General features: G+C 46.3%; 1 protein-coding gene across 2 annotated transcripts in view; it reads left to right on the plus strand.

The window, feature by feature from the left end:
* Nucleotides 1-24916, plus strand: part of PXN (paxillin) — a 63739-nt gene extending 38823 nt beyond the window's left edge. Inside the window, exons 4-12 of one of the 2 annotated variants that reach the window (XM_059713545.1) lie at nt 926-1065; nt 1279-1480; nt 2121-2256; nt 13876-13995; nt 16079-16249; nt 16601-16774; nt 17385-17466; nt 17802-17950; nt 20361-24916. In XM_059713545.1, the coding sequence (XP_059569528.1) occupies nt 926-1065; nt 1279-1480; nt 2121-2256; nt 13876-13995; nt 16079-16249; nt 16601-16774; nt 17385-17466; nt 17802-17950; nt 20361-20627 (1441 nt within the window). In that variant the 3' untranslated portion in view covers nt 20628-24916. The remainder of the gene's footprint in view (nt 1-925; nt 1066-1278; nt 1481-2120; nt 2257-13875; nt 13996-16078; nt 16250-16600; nt 16775-17384; nt 17467-17801; nt 17951-20360) is intronic. The other variant, XM_059713546.1, reaches the window with a different exon arrangement.
* The last annotated feature ends 2631 nt before the right edge of the window (nt 24917-27547 follow it).

Here is a 27547-nt window from a genome sequence, read left to right on the forward strand (position 1 = left end):
ATATTAAATAAACTTTAAATGAACATTCATTTAGTGAAGCATTAAACAGTTTTCATAGTCTCATAAATAGATTTGTGCTTTCCAGGATAATAGGTTTTGGAAGTGTAAAAAAAGATCTTGCAGGAGGGTTTTCGCTGCCACATAGCCTTCTGTATGCTACTGTTCACTTGGTCATTAGCAGGGATCCTGGTTTTCTCCATTAAAAATCCAAAAATCTTTGATTAACCCCCCCCCCCGTGCATGTTTTTTCCGCGATTAAAACGAAACACCACTATATATATAGGAATCAATTGAACATAATGTTTTATCGATACTTACAATTTTAAAGCAATTTAGAAGCCAGCATTGCCTCAATCATTATAATAAAATACATTCTACATACTTGTATATATTGGCGTTTTAATTTTTTTTTGCCATGGAAAATCAGAGCTCTCTACCCCCTTTGCTCACCAGGATGTGGGTCCAACTACGGCTGTCCCCCCTGCTGCTTTGTGGTGCTGAGCAGCCCTGATATGCTGGTGCCCTGCCCTTGCCTGTTCCATTTCCCTTCACTCCCAGCTCACAGCCCCCCACTCCCCTCAGCCCTGCTGGTGCTCCTTACTTGTGACCAACAGTTCTCCCACCCCCAGGCCCCAGCCTCCCCTTCCCCACCCCAGACACACATGCACATGGTGCCCCCCGTCGCTGGTCACCCTCTTCCTGCTCTCCCCAGCCCCTTGCAGGCTGCAACAACGCCAGCTGCAAGGAGAAACCCAGTTTCCCAGGTTGTTCTCCTTTAAAGAGGGAAATCGTGGAAAGGGGGGAAATCCATGGTTTTCTGCAGGAAACAGAAAACCTGGATTCCTGGTAATTAGGAAAGCAGAGATGCAGCCTGTTTTAGTGAGGTAGGGGGACTAATATCTTACTCTTGCTCTCTCGACTTCAGTTTTCCCAACAAACAGAAGTCTGCAGAACCATCTCCCACCATGACAAGCTCCTCACTGGGCAGCAACCTGTCAGAACTGGACCGACTGCTTCTGGAACTGAATGCGGTGCAGCACAATCCAGCTAGTAGTTTCCCAGCAGGTAGGAAGTGGTGACCCATTCATCAGTGTTATACCTGTAGATATCTGGATCCTGCACCTCACTATAAATCCCCTTCTGACTTTCTTGCTCCCATGCTCTTTTCATCCTCCTTATTGGCCTCTCCATGTTGCACCTGCCTTTGATTTTGTTGTGAGAGAGGTAACTCCAGTTGTGGAGTGTAAATGACTTCCTTTGTTTTTTTTTCTCTGTAAGATGAAACCAACAGGAGTTCCTCACTGCCTAGTGTGACTGGACCTCACTATGTCATCCCTGAAACCAGTAGCTCTTTGACAGTGAAGGCAGCACCTCCCACAAAAGAGAAGCCAAAGCGGAATGGAGGGCGAGGTATTGAGGATGTGCGTCCCAGTGTGGAGAGCCTTTTGGATGAACTGGAAAGCTCTGTGCCAACTCCAGTGTGAGTAGTGACCCTGCTTGTGCTCATGTGGGTGGGATTTGGAACTGGAGCAGAATGGGGATAACTGTTTAGTGACAGCAGAGTAGAGTGTGCAGTGCTAGCCTGGGACAATGATCTCGTCTTTGAAGAGGGAAGATTTGCTCTCTCCAAACTGGGGAAAGTCCAGGAGGAAGACGACTGCTGTGGCTGTGTCTGCTTTTGTTGTTAGGTTTCCATTTACTGCAGCTGTTGTTTGTCAAAAACTGCTAATGTTGGAAAAATAAATAATTGTTCATGGGTTATTTGACAATTAGAGGCACATATTCAATCAAGGCCAGGAGCTGATTGAAAATTGTCTTCCTTGACAAATAAAATAGTCCAGTTCATCTTAGTCCAGGTCCTAAAGGTTGAGCGCCCACATTGCAGACAGATACTAATTGGCACCTCTGGCAGAGTCACAGCCTGACAATTCTGTGGTGACCTGTTTCCTGAGGTGGGAGGTCTTTCTGGGCTGGGGCATGCTGAGAGTAGGGAGGGGAATGTGGAGGAAATTGGCCTGATGCTGTTCTAGAGATAAATGGAAAATATCAGTAACTGAGGGTGTCAGTCAGGGATTTCTCACCAGTGTCACTTTAAGGTTTGTCATGTTTTGCTTTGTCAGCCCTGCAATCACTGTGAACCAGGGTGAGATGACCAGTCCACAGCGGGTCACCTCCAGCCAGCAGCAAACTCGCATATCTGCTTCTTCAGCCACACGAGAACTGGATGAGTTGATGGCATCCCTCTCTGATTTCAAGGTAGCCACATGTAGTAACTTTGCCTTCTGCTATTCTCCACCACCTTGTCTGTTAGCCATTTCTTCTGAGAACCTCACATTCACTAGATAACCAGTGCTCCATTTCCTCCTTGCCCTAGTCAACTCCCTGTTGCGTATTTGAGGTGTCAAAGTGCTGCTGAAGGTGTTATCAAATGTTATCAGTGGGATGACATCTTGTCTCTCAACAGTGTAGTCTTGGTGACTTAATGTTTCCTTTCTGCAGATCTGTTAGGGTTTGCAAAGATAGTGAGCACAGATATTTTTCAGTAGTGTGATGTATTTGGTGTTCTGCAATTTGAGGGGAATCCATTCCCTATCTACTTACTAGCAAAGATCTTCCCCGCACATTCTGTTAAGGGTGGTAACACTCTTTTGTGATGGATTGTAGTTGTGTTTTTTTTGGCACTCAGGGTTTCATGGCAAGCAGCAGGAAGATTTAAGGGCTGTAATCTTTAAAAAAGAAAATCTCCTGCCATTCAGGTAAAAGTGGAATTGATGTCTAAGCCTCTTGAGCATTTCTCATCCACCTGTCCCTGTTGGAGCACATTCTGAAATGAAACTATCGCTGTGGATTAGACCTGTAGTTTATCTGCTTCCATGGCCAGTACTGTGTGCTTCAGAGGAAAGCTGCAGAAAACTATAATGAACAAGTAAAGGAATAACCTGCTGATAGGGGATGTTAGCAGATGCCTCATGACCTGAGGCATGAGGGTTTTATTTCTCTTTAGATCTCACACAAATTATATATGTGGATATTCTCATCCACACACATTTGCAATCCTTATTCCTTACAATTTATAAGTTACTGTGAGTTCCTGGCTACAAGATATTACTTAAACCATGAGCAGATCAAAATTTAAGATTCCCCTTTATTAATTGTGATGCTTGCTTTTTTGATTGCACCAAGGCTTTCTCCTGTATTGAGGAAGGGAAAAGCCGAAGCACCTGGTTGACCTTCTTTGTACTATTCCTTGTGTTGCATGCCTCTTGCTGTCTCCATTTCAATCCCCTTTCTTATCTTGGAAAGTTCCAACTCCTTCAGGCTTCTGATGTTGTTGCCAGCTGTCTTGAAACGGTATTCCTGCCTTTGTATTGTTAGATAGGTAACCAGACCTGAAGAAAATATTCCAGGAGAAGAGAGTACTATGCATAGATATAATGACATATTTTTAATATAGTCTTCCTTATGCACCCTAAAATCTTCATTTTGGCTGCTTGCAGTGCATTGGGTTGAGGCTTTTGTTAAGAGATCCATAACATAGCCAAAATCTCTTGAGTAGTTGCAATTAATTTAGATCCCAGGTAATATGTGTTTTGTACTTTAAATTGAAAGGAATAATTTACATCATTTTGTCTTTGTCAGTACCAAATTTACTCTCCCACTATAGGGCCCATTCTCTTAATCCTGTTAGGATCCTGGTGAAGTTGCTCACAGTCTTCTCTAGTTTTGACTAACTTGTGTTATTGTCAAGTTGGCACCTCAGTATTCAGCTTCTTTCTTTAAGTTATTAGTCCCAGGCCCAGTCCAGGGCTTGGGATGCATTGCTATTAACTTTTTGCTGCGTTTAAAATCAGCAGTTTAATGTCAACTGTCTTTTTCCATGCGGCTGAGGAAGAAAAGTATTTCCTCTTGTATTGATGTCTTTTAGTTTTTAAGGAAAAAATTGAAGTCAGGGATGGGGATAGGAAAGAAGCAGCAGGACAAAATATTTGTCAGGATATGTCCATAGCATTTTTGTTTATATTCAGGGAACAAAACTTCATGTTGTCTGTTAGCAGCAGGCAGGTATTCAGAGGTGATTTTTTGTGACCAAGAAACCTCCTCGTGCAACATAAATATCTCGGTCTACCATGTGTCTTCTACGGAACAGGCATGTGGAGCATGGCATCTGTAAGCCGAGGCTCTGTATTGTTTGCAGTCGCTGGAAAGGCAATTAAACAGGTATCAAAGGTAGTGAACACTGCATGAAAGGAGGGAGTTGAGCTTTGGTCAGAATGTCAGATTCCCAGAATGTTGTGCCCTTTTGGTTGTTTCATAGCTGCTGCACTGGATGAAGTGTGGGAGCACACTGGAAAGTTTGAGTTGGGCATCTGGGTTCCTGAAGTCACGCTGTTACCTTTCTGTGAGATGCTGGTGGACCTAACTGAGTCTCTAAATTTTACTTCTTTAGTGACATCAAGAATACGTAAGCATTTTGGAATTTGTCAGAGGACAGGGCAGGATGACTCCTTATAGACTAACCTGTTCAGAGAGTCATTAAGGGGCGAGCCTGCCCTGCCTCCATACTAACTTCAGACTAACGTGACTAACTACCTCTCTCAACTCAATTCAGTGTTTGTCATGGTCTCTTTTTACCTTTTATTGCAATCATCCCCTGCTCTCAGTGGTTACTTTCCCTTTTCTTTCCTTTCTTAGTTGTCTCACTTTGCCCTTTCCATTCCCTTCTTGTTTTTGACCCCTCAGGTCAGCTCCCACGTACCAGCTCAGTTCCAAAGTAGAATTGGGAGGTTCTTCATCCTGGTTCATATTGCTTGTACTATGAGCAGGGTGGGAGCAAAGCTTTGAATACAAGATGGTTGATACCCTGCTCTTTGTATGTTACAACTGTGAAAAATGAAAGGCTTTCATAGATTCATAGATTCATAGATGTTAGGGTCGGAAGGGACCTCAATAGATCATCGAGTCCGACCCCCTGCATAAGCAGGAAAGAGTGCTGGGTCTAGATGACCCCAGCTAGATACTCGTCTAACCTCCTCTTGAAGACCCCCAGGGTAGGGGAGAGCACCACCTCCCTTGGGAGCCCGTTCCAGACCTTGGCCACTCGAACTGTGAAGAAGTTCTTCCTTATGTCCAGTCCAAATCTGCTCTCTACTAGCTTGTGGCCATTGTTTCTTGTAACCCCCGGGGGCGCCTTGGTGAATAAATCCTCACCAATTCCCTTCTGTGCCCCCATGATGAACTTATAGGCAGCTACAAGGTCGCCTCTCAACCTTCTCTTGCGGAGGCTGAAAAGGTCCAGTTTCTCTAGTCTCTCCTCGTAGGGCTTGGTCTGCAGGCCCTTGACCATACGAGTTGCCCTTCGCTGTACCCTCTCCAGGTTATCTGCATCCTTCTTGAAGTGTGGCGCCCAGAATTGCACGCAGTACTCCAACTGCGGTCTGACCAACGCCCTATAGAGGGGAAGTATCACCTCCCTGGACCTATTTGTCATGCATCTGCTGATGCACGATAAAGTGCCATTGGCTTTTCTGATGGCTTCGTCACACTGCCGGCTCATGTTCAACTTGGAGTCCACTAGGACTCCAAGATCCCTTTCCACCTCTGTGCCACCCAGCAGGTCATTCCCTAGGCTGTAGGTGTGCTGGACATTTTTCCTCCCTAGGTGCAGCACTTTGCATTTCTCCTTGTTGAACTGCATCCTGTTGTTTTCTGCCCACTTGTCCAACATATCCAGGTCTGCCTGCAGCTGTTCCCTGCCCTCCGGCGTGTCCACTTCTCCCCATAGCTTTGTGTCATCTGCAAACTTGGACAGAGTACATTTCACTCCCTCGTCCAAGTCGCTGATGAAGACATTAAAGAGTATCGGTCCAAGGACCGAGCCCTGCGGGACCCCACTGCCCACACCCTTCCAGGTCGAGACCGACCCATCCACCACGACTCTTTGGGTGCGACCCTCTAGCCAATTCGCCACCCACCGGATTGTGCAGTCATCCAAGTCACAGTCTCTTAACTTGTTCACCAGTATGGGGTGGGATACCGTATCGAAGGCCTTCCTGAAGTCTAAGTATACGACATCCACCCCTCCTCCTGTGTCCAGGCGTTTCGTAACCTGGTCATAGAAAGAGACTAGGTTGGTCAGGCATGATCTGCCTGCCACAAAACCATGCTGGTTTCCCCTCAGCATAATTTGTCCTGCCGGGCTCTCACAAATCTGAGCCTTGATAATTTTTTCAAATACTTTACCAAGGATGGAGGTGAGACTGACCAGCCTATAGTTGCCCGGGTCCTCCTTCCTCCCCTTTTTGAAAATGGGGACCACGTTAGCCCTTTTCCAGTCCTCCGGGACTTGGCCCGTGCGCCACGAGCATTCGAATATTCCCGCCAGTGGCTCTGCAATGACGTCGGCCAGTGCCTTCAGCACCCTGGGATGGAGCCCATCCGGGCCTGCCGACTTAAAGGCATCCAGTTCTTCCAAGTGACTCTGCACCACCTCAGGATCTATGCATGGAAGTCTGGCGCCTTGCTGCTGCCTCTCTACAACCCCAGTGAGAGACTTGTCGTGCCCCTCGCTTAGGAACACTGAGGCAAAGAACGCGTTGAGGAGTTCAGCCTTGTCCCCCCTATCTGTCACCAATTGTTTCTGCCCGTTTAGCAGCGGTCCTATTCCTCCCTGGGCCTTCCTTTTACTCCCAATAGATCTAAAAAACAATTTCTTGTTGTCCTTTACTTGGGATGCCATCCTCAGCTCCATGGTAGCTTTGGCCCGCCTAACTGCCTCCCTACAAGCACGAGCAGAGGAGGTATATTCATCTTTAGTGATCTCACCCTGTTTCCACTTTTTATGTGCTCCCCTTTTGGCCCTTAGGCTGCCCTGGATTTCTCTGGTCTGCCATGGAAGCCTCCTGGCCCCTTTCCCTCTTTTGCCTCGCTCGGGGCATTTCATTACTTTGAATATCCAGAGAAGAGTAGAAAGGAAGTGCTAAGCAGGTTAATCAGAGCCAAGAGGGCAAAGTCCAGGCAGAAAATGTATTGGGCTGGGGTGTGTGTGGGAGGGGTTGCAGGGAAGGATATTTGCTTTTGAGTTTAATTTTCCTCAAACCATACAGTATATAGGTGCTCTTGCAGGTTGATGCATTAACTTTTCTCATGTGTTGCTCACTTAATGACATGCTTGGTTTTTTTATTTGTAGAATCCATTTGATTTGGATAATGCAGCTTCTCAGTCAGCTGGCAGTGAGGTCACATAATGCGCTTGCGTCTTTCACCTATAGCATCTTTGTGAAATAATGTCTTGCTGGTGTTTGTCTTGGTGTCTGGATTAACCAGTCTGCTGTTGTAATGCATCTCTTAAGTGCTGCTCTCCTTTTGTGGTTGGATTTTTAATGCGTTGGAAATACCACTGCTAGAGCAAAATAACAACATGTCCTTGCCTTGAAAATGACTGAATTTTAGAAAACTTGGGGATACACGCAGGTAATAATCTGAATAGCAGTTACTTTTACAGGGGTGCCTGTGCTTGGCAAGTCAGGTGCTATTTAAGGAAGAGTGAATATGGAAAAACTCCCTCTGTGCTTAATAGTAACGAATAGCTTGCACTTTTAAATAGCATCCATCATTTCAAGTTACTTGTGGACTTTACCAGCTCTTTCTCAGAGGAGTGCCCTGTCACCAGTTATTAACACCACCTTCTACTGCCCTTGGGAGATCTCTCTGAGAAAATCCAATTTGGATGCTTACTAGATGCAGTCCTGCTTAGTTTGTGCAGTGTGATATCATGAGCAAATCCCATGAGTATAGGGATGCTTCCAAGATGTGGGTTAAGTTCAGGCTTATGTGGCTGTAGATGGGGACCACAAGATCTAGCTTTAGTTGAAATCTGTGACAGACTTTTATTGCTAGTTTATACAGTGTAACTCTTTTGCTAACTTTGTAGGGAAAAGGGCTAGAAACAACTTCTTTTTTTAAAAACAAAGCTGAGAATAATCCTTTATATGTTTGAATCCCTATAATCAGGGTACAGTGTTGGACCTTGTAAGTACCAATAGCTGATTTGAAAGAGCAAAAACGAAGGCACACTAATCTTCATTGGGGAAATATGAAGGCCTCTTATGTAGGAACTGGGAGAGATCAGGCTCCTCCAATAATGATTGTTTGAAAGGGCTTTGTAAGTAGAGGAGAACTAAAAGCCAAGCCTTGACTTTGTCGTATAATATTTTGGAACAAAACTGAGGCTTTTCTCACCAAGTGTAAGAAATGTGACTTGGCTGAAAGGAAAGACAGCCAATTCAGGGCTCCCCAAAGTGCAACCTCTGAAGTGCTAGAAAGTCTCTTGAATTCATCATGTATTGGATCCAGAGGCAAGACTAATGATTTGAGCAGGCCAGGGCTTGAGTCATCTACGCTTGCAATGAATGCCCTGGGGCTTTGTTTTCATGGCTGTGAACTCAACCAACAGGAATGTCCTATTAGTGTTTCAGGGAAGACAATATTATGGCTTGTTTGCATTGATTTTTTTCACGTTGAAATTTAAATTTTACATGCTTGTGACTGACTTGGAACAAGTTGCTAACGTGACCCTTGGTCACAGTCTGGTTGCTCTGGTCTTCCAACAGACCCACCAGCCCCATTTGAAGGAGGATGAATTACTTCTCTTTTGAACTAGAGCATAAAAACCACCTCCAGCTACACAATCTCTTCTCATCCTCAGTGCCCTCCACTGAAATTGTGCAATATGGATCAGATTCCACTCTCAAACTTCCTCCTCTGTCTTCCCAGCCATCCTGATGGCTTTGGATCAGGAGGTCTCCTTGGTTTGGAGGACTTAATTGTTCAGCTGTTTTGTGTCTTGTTTTCTTTCTTTCCTCACTTCTTTCTCCATGTCTTTCTCTTCCCTGTTCCTCTCTCTCTCCTTTTTGCAGACTAGTTCTACCATGTCTCTGATTTCTGAGCCTTCCCTGGAGCCAATTCCTATCTCAGCAAATACAGATTCAACCAACACTCTTCTCAATACAGCTTTACTGTCTCCATTGGTATACCATGCTACAGGCTACAACAGGGACTTGCCAGGCTTGCCAACACCTGGCCCCTTGGAGGTCCTTCATATTGAAGAAGAAGGCAGTAGCAGTACAGTTTCAGTTACACCAGGATATTCTGTCACCACTCCACAGCTCCCCTCAGTGACTTGGTTGTTGGGTCCTTCACACTCAGAAGTTGCTGCTGTTTCTGCTACTTGTATGGAGCAAATGGCTTCTGTGAGCCCAGTTCAGTTGAGCAAAAAATCTGACTCTTCTAAAGAGACATCCCAGTGTTTGCTAGCCTCCAGGATGGAATTTCTGCCTGTGCCCATGAATACAGAGGCCTGGAGTGAGGGACTGGATGAGACAACAGTCACTGAAAAGGAGCAGAGAGCTGAAACCAAGCTCTCAACAGTTTCTGTTTCTGACACTGGCATGACTGGCCAAGCAAAGGTGCAGACAACCAAAGAATCAGAACAGCGCAGCCTGTTCAGGGATAATTCAGCCTTTCCTTCCCAGAAGGAAGAGACTGTGGAAACAACTTTAGATAAGCTTTGGGCTCTAGAGCTAGCTATGCTTGCACCAGAAGTACATGCTGAAAACAACCATGTTGTTACAAAGCCTGTGTGTGAATCTCCCATTGTGGCACTGGACCGGTGGGATATTTTCCCAGATACTAAAAGCCCGTTGGGTCTTGTAGCAGAGCAAGGGCCAGTCCAGAATACTGAAGTTCAGCATGAAAGCAAAGCAAATGTCTCTCCTGATCTGGGTCAGAGGAGGCAGGGCAGAGACAGAACTAGAAAATATGGTCCTCATCAGAGCAAGCCAGGAGAAGGTCAGGAAGGACAGCATTTCAGAAGCTCAGCAACCACTCCAGAGACTCCTGAAAATGTGTGGAAGGATGGATTGGACCTGCTCACTCTCTCCACACCACCTGTTCAGAGGATTTCTGCATCAGGCCAGGCAGGCATTGTGTGAATGTAGAAGGAATGGGACAGATCCTAACCATGATTTTTTGGTAGCGCAGCCAGCTGTCTGTGCATGGTGTGAATTCATTTTGAGCTGTTTGATAGCTTACTCCAGACTAACAGCATGTTGTTCTGGAGCATTTGGAGTAGTAGTACTGACAGCTAGCATGGCACAGAGGTCAGGAAAGCTCCACTCATAGCAACTTTGTGGTACCTTTTTGCATGTTGATCAGCACTTGGTTACTTAAACACTACAGAACATGAGCAACCTCCATGTCTGCAGTCTATCTCATACCTGGAATGAGGTAAGTCTGTGATCCATAGAGGCCCATCAGATGGAGCAGCTTCTTCCTAATGGCTGTTCAGACTTGAGATGGCAGTTTCTCACCTGCTGGCTTAAACATGAGCCTCTGAAGGTATTAACACTGGACCTCATAGTGTTTCTTTTGTGCTGGGCAGAAGTGTCTGTGATGGGGATCTACCTTAACCCACACTTGGGTAAGGCTCAGATGCAAGGCAGCTGCTATGGTTCACAGTAGTGTTGAAGTTTCCTTAACATCCAGCATGGGGGTCCTCTTGAACTGCAGCTTTTTACCTCACATTGTTGCTCCCTGCTGAATAATCTTTCCCTGCCTTTTGTAGCCAGAGTTATTTTTGGCTGCTGTGACTAGCTTGACTGGGTTTTTCCTTGCACTGAGTCACTGCACTAGGGTGTGCCAAGAGGAATTTTGGCATCGTGGAATAAATGCCATCACTCTTCCTGCTCACAGTTGTCACTAATGGTTTGTTTGTGCTGCTGCTGCATTGTGGGGCTTGCTGTTGCAGTGCTCTTTTCATTCTGAAACTCCTACCTTGTCATTCAGATAAAATCTGTAATCAAGAGGACAAAAGAGACCTTAAATGTGCATCCAATGTACCGTGACCTTTCCCCAAGGCGTAAGTTAGGCCCAGCCATATTTCACAAGACTGAGTCCCAGGATCGCTTGATTGAAGAGCTACAAGACAAACTGGGCATCAGCAAACAGGAACCAGAAGAATGGAAGAGTCAGGACGACTGGCTGACCGAGGGGGTCATTATCACTGCCAGGCCACAGAGGGAGCAGCAAGATGGTGGACAGCAAGTAGAGAAGGTAGAGGGCAAAAACGTACAGTAGACTCCCGACTTACGCGAGTATTATGTTCTGGGGGAATTTTGTGTAAGTCGGGGCGACTTTCCCCATAGGAAATAATAGAGTAGCGAGGCGTTGCATGCCCCAGACATACCTTAGTCATAGTTTTTTTTCCCCCCTTTTCTCAGCGGAATCACCTTTAGGAGGCACGTCTCACGCATCTTGAGATGCCACTACCACAATGGCGGCACAGCTCCTCTTGATTCCGCGTGCAAATCTTGTGAGACATTTGCGTATATACGCGAATCTCATGAGCGTTTACGTATACACGCAAATGGTGCGCATCTCAAGGGACATTTTCCAGTGTGGACCCTAATAAAAAATCTCCTAAATGCGAGACACGCTTAAGTTGGAATTGCATAAATCAGGGGTCTACTGTACTGGGTATTCCCATGTTCCTTGTAGAGAAGGACTATAATAGAGGTGTGATGTAGGTTTTTGAGTGGAAGAGACTCAGGATCTGACTCTCCTCTGTCCTAGCACTGGTTCCATTTGGATCACAGGAGACTCAAGTCCTAGCGTTAGAGTAAGTGATCTCTTAGGAGGATAGTGCTGTGTGCATGGGAGGTCTGGATATTACAAGACAGTCAAGTGGGTTTTGTTTTCTCTCCATTCTGGGGAAGCAAACCTGACATTTCTTTTCATGGCACTGTAGCTGGACATGGTGTTTTAGGTGTAAGATGCCCTGAGACTGTGATAGCTAGGCAAGTTGTTGCTCAGCATCTTCTCCAGACACTTTTTTTTCTCAGATTAAGTGCTGTTGAAAATGACATTCTTGCCTGTAATTACAGCTTACATTTGTATTCTGCTCTGTTGTGAAATAGTGATTGTGCAAGGGAAGTAGAGGAGCAGTGGGCAGTGAGCACTGAGTTATTGCCTGTTCTGTGCTGCCTGACCTGTTGCAGGAAGTGCTTATTAGTTCCTCTTCAGATTTGTTCACCTTTCTCCTTCCTTTCTTTCTAGGTTATAATTCCTCCAGAATCCCCAGCCCCCCTGAGAAGAACGGTCTCTGTTCCACCCTCTCCCCCACTTCAGCATCCTAAAGAAGCAAAGATGGTCCCTGCCAAAGCCATTCCCTCTTCTTTTCCTGTTCCACCCCTACCTCCACCACAGTCTTCCTACATACCATCTGCCCCAGCACCTAGTCCAGTCTCTGCCTCCTTCAGCCTGCCTCCCCAGCCTCTGTTCCAGTGGGAGACTTCTTCTGATGACTACCAAGAACTATCTGTTGTGGGCACTCCTCCTTCTGAAGATCCTAGATTCTTCCATCCCCCACAAGCCCAGATTGTTCCTGTGAAGGCAGTAGTTTCTGTTGGGTGTCAGACTGATGCAGATCCATTCTTTCCACCAATGCAGGCATGCCTCCTTTCCTTCCAACTGCTCTGCTAAGTGAAGAACACAAGTTTTTCTATTATGCCCAACCTCAACTCTTTTGAGTTAAGAGTTTAGAGTTTGGGTGAGGCCTGGCACTGATTCATTCTAGAGAAGACAGCTTCAGAGATATTGATAGCTGTTTTTTCTTGCCAATGTATACCTCTCTAACAGGGGGAGAAGTATGTGCATGTAATGATTTGCAATTGTCTATACAACTTCTCTGTCCATCTGCAGGCCATATACATGTGGGAAAAGGCCAAGGGTTTTGCTTCTCCTTATTGAGCTGAAGGAATCCACTCCATTAGCTTAGGTCCCCATGCTCCCTTCCATAGTATGTCACTGGGGGTTTGGGGAAAAGTGTGAAGGAATCTCAGAACCAGAAAGAGAAGCTGAACACCCGTTCCACACATTCCTGGGAGCCCATCTGTCTGGACCTGCTCAGTGAGGATTCAGAGGGGCTTGGGTGTGGTGCAAGGCAGTAAATAGCTGCCTTGACTGTCACATTCCTCAGGCCTAGTGGGAATGCTGCCTGAAATTTTGGGAAGTCAGAGCTCCCTGAGCAGGTCTGATTTAGTTCAGTACCAGGTGGGCTGTATGCACCAGCCAGTGCAGTATGGCTTCAGTCTCCGGTTGCAAGCAGGAGGCCCTTCTGCATCACAAATTGTTGTCACACTTTGCAGGTGATTTCTACTCCACCACTGGCTCGGCGTAGCAATCCTCTTGCCACTCGACCACCCCGTGGGCCGTGCCCCCTTGAGAAGGCAGGACACCCTTTCTACTTCCTGTCTCAGCATGACAAGCTTTTAAGCTGCTCTTGCCAAAGCTGTGGTTCTGGCCTGAGCAGTACTTCAAGCTGTCCCTTAGACAGAGCTCCTGTTGCTGTGAATGCTGGATTGATGTTTTTCTAGGCATGGTCTACTGTGTTATGGGGTGTGTTGCTGAATTCGAAAGTAATGCCAGACCTTGTAAATTAGGCCAGGAATATGAAGAGCTTTTGCATGAGCATTTGTACGAAGTGTGGCTGTGGTGTTTGCTGATAGGACTATTCTAATGGGGCCACGCTGATCTGTTCTCTACAAAGTGCAGACATAGTGTTGTGCGTACAGGTTGCAGAACCATTTCCAAAGGAACTGCATCCCTGGGCTAGTTAAGGATGCTGTACAACCAGTACGGGGCGAATCTGTCTGGTCCTTCATTGAGATGATCAGTGCTTGCACAGAGGTCAGCTGTTGCTTGGTGGCTCGCATGGTCCCTTGGGCAGGAATGGGAGTGCTCTGCTGCTGTCACTTTGCATTCCATTCAGTACTGTCCTCTCTCTAAGCGATGCATCTCTTCTCATTTGTCCATTTCTAGTCTGGTTCTGCGCAGCCTGCACGATGGCCACAGGCCCCTGGCCAGGATGAGGAATCACGTGGTTCTCTTGATGGAGTCCCTCCTCTGTGCCCCTCCACTGCAGCATATGCGCAGCCACATGTTTGTATTGTGATTTCTTTTTTTTTGTTGTTGGCTCTATGGTGCTCTAGGGATCAGATTGTGAAAGCAGCTGTCTAGTAAAAATGTGCTCCGTGCAGAGACCAGAGCATAAGGTGCAAATGTAGATTAAATACATAGGTTGTCCCCAACCTGTGCTCCTTTGCTGCTGCATTATAAACTGTCCAGATGGATTGGTACCAAGTATCCACAACTCTGTACTCTGTGCAGCTCAGGGTCAGGGCCCCGTCTGCTCTCCACTGACCACTTTTTTCATAGAAAGAAGTTCCCTCCCTGTAACTTTGGGTTTGGGGAAACTTCTACTGGTGCTGTAAATCTGTTTGCAAATCTGTTTTCAGAGGAAAGGTTTTGGGAGGGGAGGTGATCAGGATGGCAGAGATGCAGCTTTTGGCTGCAGCCTGGACATATTTTGTGATGCTGGACCGCTAGAAGTAGCTCTTCAAGGAGCGGCTGACAAGAGGAAGGGGGACTGTAGTTAGGGTAGATTTGGTTTCATCTGGTTTCAGCTACTGCTCTCCTGGATTCCAGGACACTGGTATGAGGCAGGAGAGGCAAAGTGTAGGGTGCAGACATTTGGTTTGTTGTTCTTGTTATTTTTTTTCCTATGAACAAATGGAAGCCAGTTCTGGATACTCACTGAGTAAGTGAGTCAAGGCCTAATGCCACTAGACACAGGATGGGAAGTTTTCCCCTTTGGGGATGGTGGCATGTGCCTCTCTAGCCAGCGTTGCAGAGCTCATCTGCATGCCTTTCCCATTGGTTCCATGGGAGGAGCTCAGGTGTTAAATTGCTCTAGTCCTTCAGCCCTGCACATTTTCCACAGACGTGTTTGTTTTGTGATCATCTAGTTTCTCTTTTAATAAGAGACAAAACAAGTGTCCTGCATGCCCTACAGTTTCCCTGAGGGTATAGCATAGCTGGCACTCTTAGTAAACATGACTGCTGCCATTGCCCTCCAAGGTCAGTTAATATGACCTGCACTTTACATTCTAACAGGATGTAGAGAACTCAGAGTTCACCTTTGTAATGCTTAGAGGTTGGATGGCTTCAGTATCCAAATAGAGCCTACATTGTATATGTCTGGACACTTCCACTTCCCTTGTTCCCTCCTGCTAAAGGAAATGTATCTCCACCCCTCTTCCACCCTGCCTTGGTGGAAAGTGTTTCCAAGTTAAGTACTTATTGGGATTATTCCAAAAGGGGGTGTTCCAAGATCTCTCTCAAGCTGACTCTATAGTCACATGCAGATCTCTTAAATGGAGAGTGCAGTGTTTCATGTCTACCACTCTCAAACTGCTGTCCTCCCCTCTCAAGCATACGCCTGGGTGCATATACATAGCAAATGTGCTGGCGCATCTGCAGGAAGAGAAACAGGTGATTGCTTGAAAGCTGACCCCCATCCTTTCCTGCTCCTCTTACAGCTCTTGACGTAGCTGAAGCATGAGGTCAGAGCTACCCAAAGGCACAGAGGGAGCAAGAAACGTGCAGAGGGAATGGGAAGAAAAGGGAGGCAATGCATCAAAAAGCATGGACAAGGAGAGCTGGGAGAGGGAAAGCAGATTGTAAGGGAGAGGGGAGATTAGAAATGGAGAGACAGCAACAACTGTGTGAGACCAGGGAGGGGGGACAAGGCTAGGGAACCATTTGGAACTCATGTCTCTCTTTGTAAGCAAGCCAGGAACCTATGAGGCAAAGGGAAAACTTCATCAGAGGCTTAAAGAGCATTGTGCTGAAGCAGCTGCGTGTGGTGTGCTGGTAATCTGCTTTATGGGAGGGAAAGGAAAGCCAAATCCCCACTCCCCAGGGCTCTGATGATATAGGTCCTGGGGGCTTTGTTACATCATGCTTGTGGTCAGCAGCTCACACCCTCATTTGGGCAGAGTGCATCTCTGCACCTGATCCTGATTCTCACTGACTTCTACAGGCATGTTAGCCTCCTCTTAGTGGCTCCTGGTCTGTCCACATGCAGGGCAGCTGAAGACCAGGAAGGAGAGAGACTGCAGGACTTTTCCTGAGGAGCGCTACAGTGTTTACTTCAACATCTCTGGCTTCTTTCTGTTTACAGTTCATGGCTCAGGGGAAAGCTGGGGGTAGCTCCCCGCCAGCTGCACTCCCCAAACCAGGCAGCCAGTTGGACACCATGTTGGGAAGCCTCCAGTCTGACCTGAACAAACTGGGAGTAGCGACTGTTGCCAAAGGTGTTTGTGGAGCCTGCAAGAAACCTATTGCTGGACAGGTGCGTCAGAGAAACCATCCTGTTGTTAAAATTTGGGCTACAGCTGGCTGTAATGGGGAGGGCTGTGTCAGAGATGAAAGGGACAGAAGATGTTGGAGAAACTGAAGTACTCTTTATCCACTGGCCAGGTATGCTGTAAGCTCCTCCAGTGACCTCTGCCCCTGTCCTTGAGGGATTGACTGCCCTCTTCTGAGATGATAGGTAATTCAGTTTTCATGCTATCCTAGTCTAGGGCTCACCTGAGTGGTAGAACTTCTCATTTGTGCTGACCTCCACACACAATGTCTTGTCATGTGACCTGCCCAGGCGAAGAGGTGGAGTCATCCTTCATAACTGCTCTCTTCCTTGCAGGTTGTCACAGCCATGGGGAAAACCTGGCACCCAGAGCACTTCGTCTGTACCCACTGCCAGGAGGAGATTGGGTCGCGGAACTTCTTTGAGCGTGATGGTCAGCCCTACTGTGAGAAGGACTATCATAACCTCTTCTCCCCTCGCTGCTACTACTGCAACGGCCCCATCCTCGATGTGAGTCTGAGCCAACTCCTGTGTCTGTGCGTCAGCAGTAGGACTCTGTGGGGCTTGCAAAGGGAGAAGTCTATTGCTGTGTTGTGGGCTTGAGTATCAAGTTACATAGGCACAACTCCACCTGTCCCTGGTAAAGCTTCTCTTGCCATCTTGGCACCCTTGCTTTTCCTGTATGCCAGTGTTTAGAGGGAAAAAACTTGGATCCTGCTTGGCTGTCTCCAGTGTCTGCATTAGGGTCCTGCAGTAAGAGGGCAGGTTGTGCTTCTTCCTGTTGTAACTCAACTCAGTTATTAGGGTGTATCCACCTTCATTCCATGATATACACCCTGGCTTTTCTCACTGGGATACAATTTAATGAGGCATGATGGTGTTTCAGACCACTGCCTAGGGCCTGGTGTCCTGCCAAGGGTAGAGGGAAGAAGTAGTATACAGTACCTTGTACGGGCAGTTGAAGCTGTGAGGAGCGGTCTCACTCAGCTGTTTTAAGCATACATGCTTCCTGCAGTCAGCTTTGCTGGTGGTGGTTTTCTCACTCCCTTTCCCTGCCCCCTTGTTCCCCCACCCCTCACTTGAAGCCACAGACTGACTGTTCGTAATTTCTTCCAAACAGAAAGTGGTGACTGCCTTGGACAGGACATGGCACCCAGAACACTTCTTTTGTGCGCAGTGTGGAGCTTTTTTTGGACCTGAAGGTACGACTTGTGTGCGCAGAAAATCTGTTCTCTTGGATGGGAGATGGGAGCAACAAAGAGTTTTGATGTAAGGGGTACTTTGCAAGTAATGGAGAAAACTAAGGGTACTGAAGTAGAGGGCTGCAATCTGGGGTGGAAGCTAGCAGCAGTCCCTGCCCCTACAAGGGGATTGGAGGACATGAAGTGTGGGCAGAAAAATAAGGGATAGCTCTGTCATCTTTGACTGGGAGCCCTAGCCATGCACTTATGCTCAGAGAGACTGGCGGGGTATTTGCTTGGGTGAGGGTCAGGAACTGATGCTGTTTGGCTCTGTCTTTCCCTTGTGGCCTTAACAGGATTTCATGAGAAGGATGGCAAAGCTTATTGCCGCAAGGATTACTTTGACATGTTCGCTCCTAAGTGTGGAGGCTGTGCCCGGGCCATCCTGGAAAACTATATCTCTGCCTTGAATACTCTCTGGCACCCTGAGTGCTTTGTCTGTCGGGTAAGAGAGCCCAGCGTTTTTCTGCTGTTATGTTATCCCTCTCGTTGCTAGTAGGTGGGTACTTGATCATTTTCTCTGCTGAAACAGGGGAGCCAGTTCCACAAGGTGCAGTGCATCCATAACAAAGTGCTCTCTTGCTCCTCAGTCTATGTACATCAAGCCCTCTAGATCAGCATTTGTCAACCTGTGGGTCATGACCCAAAAGTGGGCCGCAAGAATATATGAAAGGGTTGCAGAAAAACTTTAAAAAATGAATCAACAAACTTTAAAAATGGTTTCTCCTTTAAAGGAGGAAAACATGGGAAACTGTGGCTTTTCCCTTGCAGGCTGGCAGAGTTCCCCTTCCTACCCCACACACTGACCCTCTCCCCCACAATACTGGGGGGCTGGGGCCTGGGGGCAGCAGGTCAGGAGCGAGGGGCACTGGGTCGGGACTGGCCACTGATGTTTACAAATGGGTTGTGGTACTAAGAAGGTTGAGAACCACTGATCTAGATGCCTTACTTCTTTTTCTTTTTTTGTCCCTTAGTTGTAATAATGGGCTTTTGTAGCAGTTCACAGATAAACTGACTTTTCCAGTGGCTTTCTTTAAGGACTGCCTTTCACACTTGCTCTGAAAACATAGGCTAATGAGACCTGACCTATGCAAACTAATGTGCAACCCAGTGAAATAGCTGTTAAGTGTGAATGCACTATAGCATCAGAAACTGTAATGTTGCAGATTAAATACCTGGCACTTTTTCAAAGAGCCTTGCAATATTAATTCTGCCAAGACCATTAGAAGTGGAGAGGGATTGGTAAGTATTTTGGAGAATGGAACAGAAGGGCCAAGTCTAGGATGAGAAACAGAATCTCTGAGCAGACCACTGGTCCATTCACCTCCCTCTGCTGCAGAGCAGCCAACTGTTGCCTGAATAAACTGTAAAGGACACAGCTGACGCCACTTTAAAACTGTGTTTCTTAAAGACTCCTGCAAGTTAAGGCAGTTGCCACTAGCAAACTGACCATCTAGCAATTTGCTAGTGGCAGCCAAGAAGCCCCTGCATCCAAGTTCAGGCTTTGCTTCTGCATGTGAGATCCTGTCCTCTGTGCCTCATGCTGCCATGCTGTGTACGTTTAACGGGGCTGGAAATGATACCTTCCAGATCTCAAGGGAAGGATTCTCCCCTTCTGTTGTGAAGGTCAGTTTTCAGCCCTGTTTTAAAAAATGGAGGGGAGTGGCTTACTGCTCTCAGCATCTGTTTTTGGAAAGTGCTGGTCTTTGGGGCCCAGTATCCCTCAGTGCTGTGGACAGCTGGAATCCATTTAGTTTCCCATGTGCAAGGATACATGCTTTATGTGCATGCTGCTGGCTACCTGCATGCATATCACAGTTTGCATGTGTCTGTAACTAGGTGTGTGTGCGTGTTTGTGGCAGTCTGCTTGGGTCCGTGTCTGCCTCTGGCCCCCCACCCCCACAAGAAGAAGGGTGGCCTTGAGACTAATGCACAAAACCAGGATTCTGGAGCTCTTGTATTCTCAGCTCTGCTGCTGACTGTCACTGCAGTCTCCCCTGCCCATGGTTACCTAGTGCTGCCAACCACCATCTCCAGAAGCAGCTTCATTTTAGGGGTGAAGCAACTCTTGCATGTGGGTAGTTTGGAGTTGCTTCAGCATGAAAAAGGAACTTCCATAATTGCATCCATTATTCTCTGCCAATAACTGAGCTTCCTGTTCTCACTGCAGAGCAGCCTCAGTATGATGAGGTGTGCCCTGCCTCTCACCTCCTGTAACTCTGCACACAGCAGGAAGGCCAAGCTCCCCTGCCTGTCACATGGTGGAGCTGGGCTGAGGCTTGGAGGTGGAGAACCAGCTGTGGTCACAGCTCCTTCAGGGGACGGGTTTGTTCTCTCCCCTCCCAACTCACTAGGGCTAGAGAGGCCTCTGTTGGTTTTTGCGAAGTGTTCTCAGTCACTTTGTTCTTGATTATATAGATATCTAAATATATCTAGATATATATAGATCAAGAATGAAGTGACTGAGAACACTTAACAAGTGTGTGTATAGTATAGTATAGTATTTACACCTTCCTTTTGTTCCTGAAGCTAACCTGGGGGACAGGAACTGAATTGCATGCAGGGTATGGCTTTATTCAACTTCCTGGCTGCTTCATCTGTCTGTCAGCTTCCAATCAGTGACCCCGTTTCTGTTGGGTATAGCCCAGCTCTTCGGCAGCATGGTGTTTGCAGCTCCCTTCCCCCACCTGTAGCATATAGATGATTCCCACTTCCCACTTCTGCACTGGGCAGCTATGGGCCTGGCAGGGCACAGGCTCATAGGCACAGGCCCATCCACAGGCATGGATTGTGGAGCTGCCAGTATCCCTAGGTTGCCATGTCAGTCAGTGCCTTTTTGCTTCCTCCTCTTGCAGGAATGTTTCACGCCATTCATCAATGGCAGCTTCTTTGAGCATGATGGGCAGCCCTACTGTGAGGTGCATTACCACGAACGCCGTGGCTCGCTGTGCTCTGGCTGCCAGAAGCCCATCACCGGACGCTGCATCACTGCAATGGGCAAGAAATTTCACCCGGAACACTTTGTCTGTGCCTTCTGCCTCAAGCAGCTCAACAAAGGAACCTTCAAGGAACAGAACGACAAGCCCTACTGTCAGAACTGCTTCCTCAAACTCTTCTGTTAGAGCCATCATAGATGGGGAACTGAGCATCTTTCTGTCAGCCACTAGGCAGTCCAGTCTCTCTGAACATTACTGTGATTTAAAAACCTTACTTGGTGGGAGGGGGAGGGCAAAGGGTATGCTCAGTGCTGCTAGACAGGCAGTAGATCCAGAGAGACAAGAAGGACCATAAAACTGGAAATAGCCTTGCTGTGTGTTTCAGCAGGGAGATGCTGAGACCTGTCATGAAAGCTTGTGTGATTGTTGACAGCTGAGGTGGGCCTGAAGGCTTTGGCAAGGAGACTCCTTCCTCAAGGAGGGAGCTGGGTCAAGCCTACGTGAGCGCAGTCCAGCCTTGTCAGCTCTCTCTGAGCCAAAATGCAACGCTTCCAAACAGTGCGTTTGTTCCTTTGGTGACATTTCCCCTCTCTCTCTCTCTGGGACTTTTGAATACTGTGCAACCTGAGCAATAGCTGCACAGCAAGGGCTGTGCTGTGACCTCTGTGCTGCCCTGGCTGTGCTCAGTGGAACACACAGGATCTAGTGATCTTGGAGTGTTGGCCCAGGCAGCCGTAAAGACCCTGCAGTGACGTCCCTTCTGGTCCCATAACACTGCAGGGAATTGATGCCACTTGTTTTTCTTAACACAGTTGCTCTGTTTTCTAGTTTCTATCATTTTCCCCTCTCCTCAGCATGCTGGAGCAGGACATGTGTGGAGAAACCCTTCCCTGCTCCCCCAGCCTCTGGTGGGAGTGTCACAGCCTGTATTCTGTGCTGTGCATCCTGTGCTCCCCATGATTGCAGAGGGCATATGCTCCCCAAGTCTGCTGCTCCCAGGAGGGAAGAGCAGGCTGGCAGCAACTAATTATTAAGAGCGTGCAGAGAAGTGGGAGGGCTTGACCCCTCCACTCCCTGGTGTGAGTATGGCTTGTGTGGTGCATTTGGCCTGAAGCTTGCTAATTGAAAAGCCTCTCTGGTTCTTTTTTTCTTTCTTTCTAAGGCTAGCGAAAAACAAAGAGACTGGATCTTTTATTTTTCCTCTCTCTGCTCTTTGCTGATCAGGTCTGTCAGCCCTCCTTGATACCTTCCTTTTCCTTGCTCTAAAACTATGTTCTACTGAGAGATGCTAGAGCAATAATCTTTTATATTGACTGTTACTGGTATAACAAGTCCCTTGGGTCTGGTGTGCGTGACACACTTGGCATTTTGCTATCAACCTGAATACTGTATCCTGTCTTTGATAAGAACTGTAGGTTTCTACACTGAGGTTTGAATTCATATCTGATTTACTTTTAATCCTCTTATACAGAAATTGGTTTTGAAGTGATTTTAAGAAAGCAACTTTTATATCTCACTGTGCTATATCAGCCAGTGCATCAGTTGTGCTGGTTTACTGTGTCTTTAACCTCAATGCTTTGTTAAACCTGACTATTAACATTAAGTATTTTCTTTTTATTGGGAGTTGGGAGGGATCTGGAATTTGTGGGGAAGGGAATGTGACTTATTTTTTTCCAGCACAAGCCAATGATCTATGAATAGCTTTTTTTTCATGGATCACCTGGAATGATTTTTTTTTTTTGTAACCTGTAAACTGCTGTATTTGAATGACCTGCCTTTCTCCTCAAGCCTACTTTCCAGGAAGCGAACGTGAGTCTTAATTCAGTGCTGCGTACTGCAGAGTGGGAGAGCTCAAAGCTTCACCTTGACAGTTTCCCTTCTCTTCAGCAATCAGAGTGAAGGGTGAGTCCTGCCCACATGAGGAAAGGACAGCCTTATGGCTAAATGCATAGGACCAGGAATCAGGAGATCTGAAATCTGTTCTTGACAAGCTATATAGTTTTGGACCTGTTGGCTAATCTCTCTGGGTTTTGATTTCCCCCTCTAGAAAATGGGGACAGTGGTCCCCTGTCTCATGGGGTTGTTGTGAGGCTCAATTCATATTTGCAACAGTGCTTTCAAATCCTTAGATGGAGGGTGATATAGAAAGGTAAAAAGTATTACATAAAAACCCTGCAGTGTTCTTCAGTAATAGCCAAAGCAGCAGAAATAAACAGAGTGTTTTGTAGCATTACTCTAGAAAGCTGGAGTGTGTTTATAATTAAGGTGTATAACATTAAGATGGTTAGTTTTGAACTTGGAAAAGGCACAGAAAGTTTTGAGATTTGACTGTGTAAGAAACAAACCCTTATTTTAACAGAGAGGTCCTCACTTCCTATTTCAAGTAACCTTTTCTCAGTGCTTCACTATCTTGCTTGAATAACTGGGACTGTTTCTCACTGGTTTCCCATACAAGTGAGCCTCAGTTTGTAGTTGTGAAAGCAATGGGGTTTGAGGAACAAGTGGTAGAACTAAAAGATACTTCAGCTGGGCTGAACACAGCCTTTGGAAAATTCACAAGGCAAGAAACAATAAGTAAATTGTTTTCTTTTTGAAGTTAGGTTGACTTGAAATGGGGATTTCTGAGCTTTCTTTGTGGCCATGTTGCTGAAACTGACACTTGTTCTGACCTGCCTGGGAGGGGGAATATCCTTGTGGTCAGAGCACTGGACTGGAAATCAAGAGATCAAGGTTCTGTTTCTGGCTCTGCCAATTTTTCTGTGATGCTCTTTGTAGCCTCTCTGTGCCTCAGTTTTCCTATCTGTCAAATAGGGATAATAATACTTAACCTACCTCACAGGGGTTTTGAGGCTCAGTTCACATTAATTTTTTTAAGTGCTTTGAGAACCTTCGATGGAAGATGCTACAGAAAGGGAAAGTGATGTTGCAGTATGCCATGTCAGCAAAGCAAAAAAGGTTTCATACACACTCCCTCTAATAAAGGTTTAACAATCTCCCACAATGCGATGCTGCGGCTAGTAAAGCGACCAAAATGCTGGCTTGCATCCATAGATGCTTCTCAAGCAAATCCCGGGACGTCATTCTCCCCCTGTACTCGGCCTTGGTGAGGCCGCAGCTGGAGTACTGCGTCCAGTTTTGGGCTCCACAATTCAAAAAGGATGTGGAGAAGCTTGAGAGAGTGCAGAGAAGAGCCACGCACATGATCAGAGGTCAGGGAAGCAGACCCTACGATGACAGGCTGAAAGCCCTGGGGCGCTCTTTAGCCTGAAAAAGCACAGGCTCAGGGGTGATCTGATGGCCACCTATAAGTTTATTAGGGGTGATCACCAGTATCTGGGGGAACGTTTGTTCACCAGAGTGCCCCAAGGGATGATAACTAGGTCGAACGGTCATAAACTACTACAAGACTGTTTCAGGCTGGACATAAGGAAGAATTTCTTTACTGTCCAAGCCCCCAAGGTCTGGAACAGCCTGCCACTGGAGGTGGTTCAAGCACCTACATTGAACACCTTCAAGAGCAAACTGGATGCTTATCTTGCTGGGATCCTATGACCCCAGCTGACTTCCTGCCCTTTGGGCAGGGGGCTGGACTCGATGATCTTCCGAGGTCCCTTCCAGCCCTAATGTCTATGAAATCTATGAAAACATTATTAGCTAAGCAAAAAGTTGAGAGCTTTTCCTGGGATTTAAACTGGTTTGTGCTCTTCCATATTGGGATGATGTGTTCATGGTTATCACCAAGTGTCATTTCCCCTTAAGATGTCTGCTGCCAGTAGGAGGGCCAGAAATGCCTATTTTTAGTAATAATTTTAGTGCAGTTTAGAGTGGAACATTGAAGATGCTTCATGGAGCAAACTGAAAAGATCTATGTGCTAGGATTGCCCCAGGATGATTGGCAGTATCTAGCAAGTATACACCTGCTAGATACTGATAGTGCTAGAGGGAGAACCAGCAAGTTGTAGCGATGCGCTGTTGCAGTTACTAGGACATGAGGGAGAGGGTTTTGGAGGGGGGTAGGCAAGTATGTGCCTTTGGAAGGCTGCAAGATGTTGTTGTCTAGGGCTTAAACTGAATACACCAAGGTGTACACAGTACACATCTTCTCAGAGGAGCAAAGGATCTGTACGTGGAAGGGTTTTGGAGCTCCACACTCAAGGCAAGTTAAGCTCAGACACATCGCTGTTTCTTTGGAAGGTGGGTTTTTCTGGGTTTTTTTAGGGCTACCATAACTTTCTTTTTAAAGGCCTTAGTGCTCTGTTTACAGTGATCTCCTAATCTGATGAACTCTTGCATTACAACCAGAGAGCTATCAGGATAGGCAGGTCTCAGTCAAATCATGTCCTGACTGGTTTGGGGGAATTTCCCCTCTGGGTCGACAGTTATCTGTTTTTTTTCCCCTTTGTAAACTTCTAACTCTGCTTTTTCCATTTAAAATTCCTGCAATTATGCTAATAAAATTTTTACCATTATTTTCACTTGAGTTTGTTTCAATCCTCTGTAACCCCAAAGCTTGTGAAGTGGTCCAGAGCACTGCTGGTGCATAACTTCTCTTGCATTCCACAGTCCAGAAATCAAAATGACGTCTGGCAACAACAGAGAAAATGTGTTAGAAACTGCAAACCTAACTGCTCAGTCATAGTTAGGGTCAGCAAAAGACATTTGTGGGCTGTGCAGCAAGCAGGCATGAGTTGGACACCTCTATTCTTCTCTCAGCTCCTTGCCTCAGTGGAATATGCTGATCTTATTGTGCCCCAGCGCTATTTAATAACTACCTGTCCAATGGTGAGAAAGTGTACTGCACAGCCATTGATCCTCAGACACAGGACTGTGACCTTGCTGACTGCAACCGCAGATAATCCACATTTGAAACTCCTGGGCTGTACAGCAATGCCCTGGATGTGCATGTGTGCAACGTGCATCTGTGCTTCTACTTATCCTGTCATTCCATGTGGCACCTTTGATATATAGGGTGTGTGCTGGAGAAAAAAATACACAAGTTCAAACAGAAAGCATAATCTTTGACTCAAGTAGTTCAGTCTAATGTGGCCTGTACAGTGCAATCATAGTCACACAAACAGCAGACAGAAAGGCCTAGCTTTGGGACTGGGACTTTCATGAGATATGAAGCAAATGAAGACAGGGCCTTGAATATGACCCTGCACACAATAGTATGCACAAATAATTCAGAGAACTTGAGCTCACGGGAAAGCTGTTTTTAATAAAGAATAAATCTCCACCCCCTCTTATGGAGGCTTGAGTTAACTCCCAGTTTGCCCTAAGAGGAACTGGTTTAATCACTTCTCCAGATCTCTGAGTAGAGGATATGAAGAAAATGAAGTGGCCTTTATAGTCTGCAACCTGAGCTAAGTTATTAAAATTCCCAAGTCGGAATCACAGTGTACCAGCAGCTTCTGGGTGGCAGACAATAGCCCAGACACAGTAATGCCTACGATTAAAATGCTCCCAAGTTAGTTAATCCTTGGCTGTTGACACTGCGTGCATTATATGCAGGAAATCCAAAGGTTTTCTGTAAGTGTTTAAAGTCCATGAGTTAGAACTTACGACTACATGGAAGGCAGAGTGCAGTTTTCTGAGTACCAGTACTTGACCCTGTTCATACGCTATTTTCTCATTAAATGTGTTGCTTAATATACTGCTGTTTTGGTTTAGCATAGCCTCAGACCACAAACCACCCAGCTTGTTCCTGTTGGCATGTGTGTCTGGACTCTGGGTTGTGGAATAAGGTTTCTTCTTTTTTTTTTAATGTATAAAAAAAAAAAAGCTAGCTTCTCTATTTATTTATTTGCACTAGCCATTTCCTCCTGGCCTAGGATTCTAGGTAGAGAGATTACTTCACTGTTGTATTTAATATAGAGGGTTGCAAACTCCATTATACAAGCAGTCTGAGTAGGAGCAACCTTTTTGGTCAGAGAGAAATTTGCATTGTTTAGTCTTCTGTTTTCCATTTGTTTCTTGGCTTCCCTGATGCCACTGCCCATGGGAGAAGCACTACAGTTGTCATGAGGTGAATGTTGTGACATGAATACCTGCTGCCTATGGATACTTGATTAAGACTCACCAGTTCTTCTCACAGGCACTAAACAAAAGATTACTATAGATTTTCAGTGACCTACTGTAAATCACAAATAGTTTTCAGTAACACTTTCTGCTTTCTGACTTTGTTCCCACTTCCAAGTACAGAGCTCCCTTCATCCTATCAAGGGTGAGCTATGCAGCTTCTTGCTCTGGGTCCGGTAGAGGTACTGACTCCAGAAGTAACTTGAGTCCTGAGTACTGACCCTTGGTGGAACCACCCAAGCTGAAGAACTGGGCCTTCCTTGTCTACCTTTCATTATGTTGCTGCCTGAGTGAGAGCTGTGAAGAAAAGGGATGTTGACATCAGCTGGGCCTTCCAGGAAGGCAGGAAGCTCCAAGCTACCCTCCAGTTTTTGCTGAAAGCAAAACTATACAGCATTCTGTACTGAGAATGGCATGAGATGAACTTTTCACTAGTATCCAACCATCTTCTCTGAGCCCATTTGCAGGAAGCATCTGAGTGAATCTTTTCAAGGCATACGTGATATGGTGGGTATTGTAGTATAAATCCAGGGATGTTCTTTTTCTCATAGACTGCCTGGTAGGTGGGTTATGGCTTCCTTTACATAGTGCAGAGCCTTGAACACAGAGATGGAAGGGGCATGGCTAGCTGGGCTGCAATACTACGTATAAGGAGGTTGAGAGTTGGAGTGAATTAAAAACTATGAATCAAGAGCGTAATATTGTCACAAAAACTGCCAACAGCATACTAAGCAATCTTAACTGGAGTATCATTCTTCCACTCTGTTCAGCATTGGTGAGGCCTCACTTGTCAAGTACTGTGTCCAGTTTTGGGCATCACATTTTAAGAAAGAGATGGACAAATTGGACAGAGTTCAGAGGAGAACAACAGAAAAGATTAGAGGTCTAGAAAACGTAGCATAAGGAAAGCTTGGAAGAATTGGGATTATTTAGTTCGGAGAAGATTGAGGAGGGATTTCAAATATGAAAAGAACTGTTGAGCACAAATCTGCTTAAATTGCAACAGAGGCGATAAAGGAAGAACTTTC

This window comes from Alligator mississippiensis, chromosome 10, assembly GCF_030867095.1.
Source record: "Alligator mississippiensis isolate rAllMis1 chromosome 10, rAllMis1, whole genome shotgun sequence".
NCBI classification, from domain to species: Eukaryota; Metazoa; Chordata; order Crocodylia; family Alligatoridae; genus Alligator; species Alligator mississippiensis.